Raw genomic sequence first — 5,840 nt, 5'->3', positions numbered from 1 at the left:
AGGCTAATTCGGCCTCTAACATGATGCAATCAAACCGGACAGAAAGAGGGGAAATTTTTCCAGAAATCTGAAATTTTTGTTTTCAATGCAACCTTTCTTGATTTCTTGCTCTAATCATCACTAAAACCACTTATATAAGCTTAGATACCACATATCTCATCCATATAGCAAGCATAGGCAGCAAGTACCTCAAACCCTAACTCACATATATCACCTTTAAATCATCATAACAACTTGTATCACCACTAATCCAACCAAAACAAGTATTATATAACAACTTAAACCAGAATAAAAGAACCAAAGCCATGGTTTAGCCTTGTACCTCAACAAATGAAGTTTGTAAGAGTGATACTCCACCTCCTCTTGGAATTCTTGGTTCCCCTAGCTTCTCAAGCTCACAACTCACTCTTTAATCGGTTTAGAATGTTGGTTCCTCACTTAGATGGTGCAAATCAAGATGGATTGAAGTTGTTTCTCTTGCTCTCTCTCTCTCTCTCTCTCAAGCTCGGCCAGACTAGAAAAAATGAAGAAGAAAGATGGCTGAAATGAAGGATAAAAGGCAAGAAAAAAAAATTAATCAAGGAGCCATGAGGTGGTGACACTTGACACCACCAAAGCCATGCAAATTTTTCTCTCTCTCCCTTGCATTTTTGGCCACAAATTTCGGTCAAAGGCAGCTGGAAATGAGGGGATATTTTGCTCAAATATTAATGAGCTCATGTGGCAAGAAAGTGGTGGTCAAGTGGTGCGTTCAATCGGTAGTGCGCGGTACCCGTTGGTTTGCGCCGTTTTTCTTTAAAACACACGTACTAGGGTTTTTTCTTCCCAATCACTAACTTTTTATCATTGCTCCTAATCACATATTATTTCTCACTTAAAAGTCACTTTTAATTACCAAATTTGATCCTTTCTCCGTACCGAAAAATCATCCGGCGGAAAATCGCGAAAACCCTAATTTGCTCCAATCTTGAAAACGAAGAGTAAAACCCTACTTTCTAGGTTCATTTGCACTTATTGGGAAATGATTGGGTAGTAGGGCTATAATAAATGAATAATTTCGAAATAAAAAGGTATTTTTTTTAAGAAAAATATAAGAAATTTGCGAGTCCTCACATGTACAGCTCTAATTTTGGATTGTCAATATGCTTAGGATTAAAAGTACGACCTCAATTTGGACTCTTCATCATCAGACTCATGAATGCTTTCAAAATCAGATTCAGAATCAGGAACCTGTTCTGTTTCATTAGAATCAGGAACTTTCTCTGTTTCATTCAAAGGATCAGGAACCACATTTTCTTTCCTGTGACTGTCTACTCCCGACCATTCATCATTTTTGTCAACATTATCATGAAATATACCATCATCAGCATCATCACCTATTTCATAATCTGAATCAATAGCTGAAAAAAAAGTCTCATCACTTGTGTTGGAATCATTATCACAATTATTAGCAGCACACCTTCCTTGACTTTCATCCCTAATATTATTGTTACCATCACCATTTTGGAGTTCATTTTTTGTCTCATCTACCTCATACGGATCATAACCAAGTTGTTACACTAGAATTTCATGAAAAGATACTTCAAGATATAAGTTAACTTCCTTAGTTGGTCCAACCTCCCCCTTAACATAACCATTCAACTCCCTACTGCTGTCTATCCTCCTAAAGGTGTTATTTTCCCAACCATAGTACACCTTATGACCATATACACCAGCACTCTCCGTTAATCTATCTACTTCGAAAACACTTAGACCTATACTCTCAACATAGTCAAAAACACACAAATCTCCACCTTCGTAATAGGGATCAGGAGTATATGAAATAAGGCCTCCATGGTGACATCTTAATGTAATAAATGTGCTGCCCATTTCTGGTTAAAGAAAATAATATAGATCAGACTCTTCAGGAAAAAAAAAAAAGCTTCATCATTTCAGCACAACAAACTGTCCCACACAACAACTACCAAACAAGGACCACTTTCACTTTTTCCATACACATGGCCAGATACACATGGCCGGCAAAATATACCAAGTATTATTGTTTATTAATCACTCTCACCACAAATTTATAGTCAAGCGGCAACTATCATCAGACATAAGGGACCACATTCACACTATAATAATCAAACCAAGACAAATTTTTTGATTTATTTATACCTCATGCAAATGGCCAGATCTGGAAAGAAATAGCCGTAAATTGTAGTGGGAAAAAAGTACAAACACAAGGGACCATATATCAGGTTTCCTTCTCCAAAAAAACACATATCTTTATGCAATGTAGTTGTTGATTTTGGGTATAAATACCGTAATTTGGGGGTGGACAAATGTGGAGCTCTTTCTTCCGCAATGCCATTTTTTTCTTCACCTAAAATGCTCCACGAATGCCGTCTATGCCCTCCTTCTTGCCAGCAGATGCTCGAAAAGTGGATGAAACGATTGGCCAAAAAAATTTGTAGGACTGAGAACCGAGAAGAAAGGAGAAGACAAAAGCTTTTTTCCTTTTGCTATTTTGTGCATTTTTGTCCGTTAGAAAAAGTGGCTCCATTCGGTTTGACCCGCTTATGTTGGGTATAAAGTTGGATCTAACGAATTGTGCTTCTCACGTGCAAAGTTCCGTCCCAATATTTGATTTGTCCTCCAATTCCCATCAATTGTCCTTAATTGGTCAAAATTACGGAACTTTGAGGATGAAATGTGTTTGGGGTTAAACTTTGAGGATAAAATTGGTCAACCCCCCAAATTTTGAGGATGAAAAGTGCATTTTTCCCTATCAAAAATTAAAAAAATTAAAAGAAAAACATATAAAATGAAACTGCTCGAAATCTTTCCTGATTGACAATCGGATAGTTCCACAAACAATCAACTTTTTAAGTATTGATCCTCTTGATCTTGACCCTGAGTAGATAAACAGTATACCTATAGAATCAAATAAAACAGAACCAAAATGTAATTTAGCTTAAAAACATGCAAAGCAAAGGCAGCTCAAATATTTTTCAACCTCTCTATATATAAATTGTGGAGAAGAAACTTTAGATCAAAAGTATAACAAGTATACGAATGAAAGAGACCTTGTGCTATAGAAACAATTACCTTTAAACAATTTAAGGGAATCATTTTCATATGTATGATTGTATTATGAAAACTCTTAAGTCTTACCTATAGTTTTGTTATTTTATTTTCAGTCCATATTCTAATGAACTCTGTGCAATAGTGAAGTTTACATTTGTTTTAGAGCTTTTTTTTATAACTTGAGTCCAAAATTAATGGAGATCAATCCACATGAATCAACAAGGTTCCATCAGGGTCTCAAGATTTCTTTCTTTAAACACTTATGATCCAGGTTTTGATTCCCTTTTATCCTACGGAGTGCTAGTACTAGACAGCTTTGTTAATTCTAGTACGTATCATGTCATATGTGTTTTGTTAAGGATAACTTCTTCTCGTGATCATTACATTTTTTTCAAATAAAACATTCTTTGAATCTTTAAATACATATTTTCATGTACATAATGGCAACAATGTTGATATTATATATAGCACAATTGATAAGACAAGACACATTTGAAATTTCCAAAGAATCCAAACATTGTTGTCGTCTTGTCGAAAGAAAGCTTCATCCATTATTTCAACATTTTAGACCGGTAGGGTAAGAAGCTTGCATGGCAATGCCACAAAGTCCTTCCTTGGCATCAATGTCTCTCTGCATTCTGATGTATCCATTCTCACCCCAACTGGTTCCCCAAGAATTCTTCACTAGCCAATACTTGGTGCCATCAGTACTCGTACCATAACCAACTGCTGTGACACCATGGTCCAATTCAGTCCCACAATCGCCTGTAAAAACACCGCTTGAGTAGAACTGGAATGCTGATCCACTAGCATCAATGGCAACTGACACAGGTTGGTTGGCCACAGCCTTCAGAAGTGCAGCCTCACTATTTGCAGGGACATCTTCGTAACCTGTAATCTTTGCAGCATGGTTAGCTTCCTTGTTTGCATTGCAAGTTCCATCAGTTCCTTGATATGGGTAATTTGTTTCGGTTGTAAGGCCTTTGTTCTTGATGATGAACTTGAATGCATCGTCCATGAGTCCTCCACCGCAGCCTTCATCTTCACCAGCAGTGTCACAATCAACAAGCTCTTGCTCAGATAATGAGATCAACTTACCAGTTGTGAGTTGGTTGATTCCTTCCATGGCTGCAACAGCTGAAAATGCCCAGCAGCATCCTGGATTTTCAAAAGATTTTATTGCCAATGACTTAGCTTAAAAAGTATAGCTCAAAAAAAAAAAAAAAAAAAAAAGGAGCAGAATCAATAATAATTAGTAAATTACTAATTATTATTCCCAGATTTGCATTTATATTGTGGCTAGTATGTAAAAGAAAGTTGAATACTCCAGACAGATTAAAGAATTGGGGTATGGCAGTGGAGTCAAGTGAATGTGTACTATGCTCTGCAGCTGAAAAGAGCGTTGATCGTCTGTTTTTTATGTGCAAAACTTCATCCAAGATTTGGAAAAAAGCTCAGAGAATGTGTTTGACATTTAGAGGGATCAGTACGCTAGAGGAGGAGCTTCAGTGGGTATTCAAACATTGGACTGGTGAGACATTCGTGCAGCAGTTCAAAAAGCTTGTTTCTTCTGTGGTGATTTATCATATTTGGAGGGCACGTAGTGCTGCTATATTCAGGCCTGCCTCAGATTTGGCAGATAGCATCAAGGAAGCTATAGTAGAGGAGATTACGCATGTGGCTCTTGCATGGGGAAAGATCCCAAAGTCTCATGAAAGCTGGAAATTGGCTTTGGAATGGAATATCCCGTTCACAGTGTTTTGTTTGTGTAATGGTCCGACATAGGCTCCTGTGGTAGTTAGTTTAACACGTAAAATGAGATATTCTATCTTGTGTACGAATTTACCTGTCCCATATCAATGAAAGTTACAGTTTTGGCTAAAAAAAATTAGTAAATTACTAAGATAATAAATTTATCAGACTTACCGCATTGGCCTTGATCCTTGACTCCTGTAACAGCTCCTTTCTTTCTCCAGTCCATACTTGCTGGAACTGCACTGACATTTTCATACATAAATGATTTTGATTCGCACACTTTCCATGGTTTGTATTTATTTCGAGCTGCCCTGAATTCTTCATTTGTCAAATCTGCAAATTGGTTGATGTCTAACTTGTAAGGTCGATTTCCAGCTTTGTTGAAAGACGCTATGAAATTCACATTTTCCTTGAATATCTTATATCTATCCGCCTTCTCTGCGTCATCCTTGTATACGCGTCCATGCTGAGCCATCCATTGCTCGTGTTTTTCAGTCATTGAGCCTTCATTCAAGCTGCGCGATGTGGCTTGAGAAGCCATCATTGCCAGCATTAAGAATGCAGTCAGACTAAGCTTCCAGCTAAATCTCAAAGCCATTGTTTATGGACTGAAAATATCTAAATTATGTGAATGAGAAGTGGCGCTGCATCCCATCGTGAAAAATAGGTATTTATAGACATTTCATTTTATATGGTTTCACTATGGTTTTCTTTTAACTTTGAACTATTTGAACAGAAAATGAACTCCCGAGAGACCCCGGCAAGTTATGCATGAAATGGACGTCGAAGCTCAATGGCGTAAACGTTGCTCCCATTCTGAAAAATAGGTATTTATGGACATTTCATTTTATATGGTTTCACCATGGTTTTCTTTTAACTTTGAACTATTTGGACAGAAAATGAACTCCCTAGAGATCCCGGCGAGTTATGCATGAAATGGACGTCGAAGCTCAATGGCGTAAACGTTGCTCCATTGCGTTGCACACAATATCTGCTGGCTTTATTTGTCTTCTTCT

At 37.3% G+C, this 5,840-nt stretch overlaps 1 protein-coding gene across 1 annotated transcript; it reads right to left on the bottom strand.

Moving 5' to 3' along the window:
• Window positions 1-3,507: 3,507 nt before the first annotated feature.
• On the bottom strand, window positions 3,508-5,462 carry LOC113693205 (senescence-specific cysteine protease SAG39-like). The gene is made up of 2 exons (XM_027211775.2): window positions 4,996-5,462; window positions 3,508-4,227 (listed from the first exon to the last, which is right to left on the bottom strand). The coding sequence occupies exons 1-2, from the start codon at window positions 5,420-5,422 to the stop codon at window positions 3,626-3,628; spliced, it is 1,029 nt and encodes a 342-aa protein (XP_027067576.2). The 5' UTR covers window positions 5,423-5,462; the 3' UTR covers window positions 3,508-3,625.
• Window positions 5,463-5,840: the final 378 nt, after the last annotated feature.

This window comes from Coffea arabica, chromosome 6c, assembly GCF_036785885.1.
Source record: "Coffea arabica cultivar ET-39 chromosome 6c, Coffea Arabica ET-39 HiFi, whole genome shotgun sequence".
Classification (NCBI taxonomy): domain Eukaryota; kingdom Viridiplantae; phylum Streptophyta; class Magnoliopsida; order Gentianales; family Rubiaceae; genus Coffea; species Coffea arabica.
The sequence above is the reverse complement of the archived record's forward strand: the minus strand, read 5'-3'. Positions and strand labels throughout refer to the sequence as shown.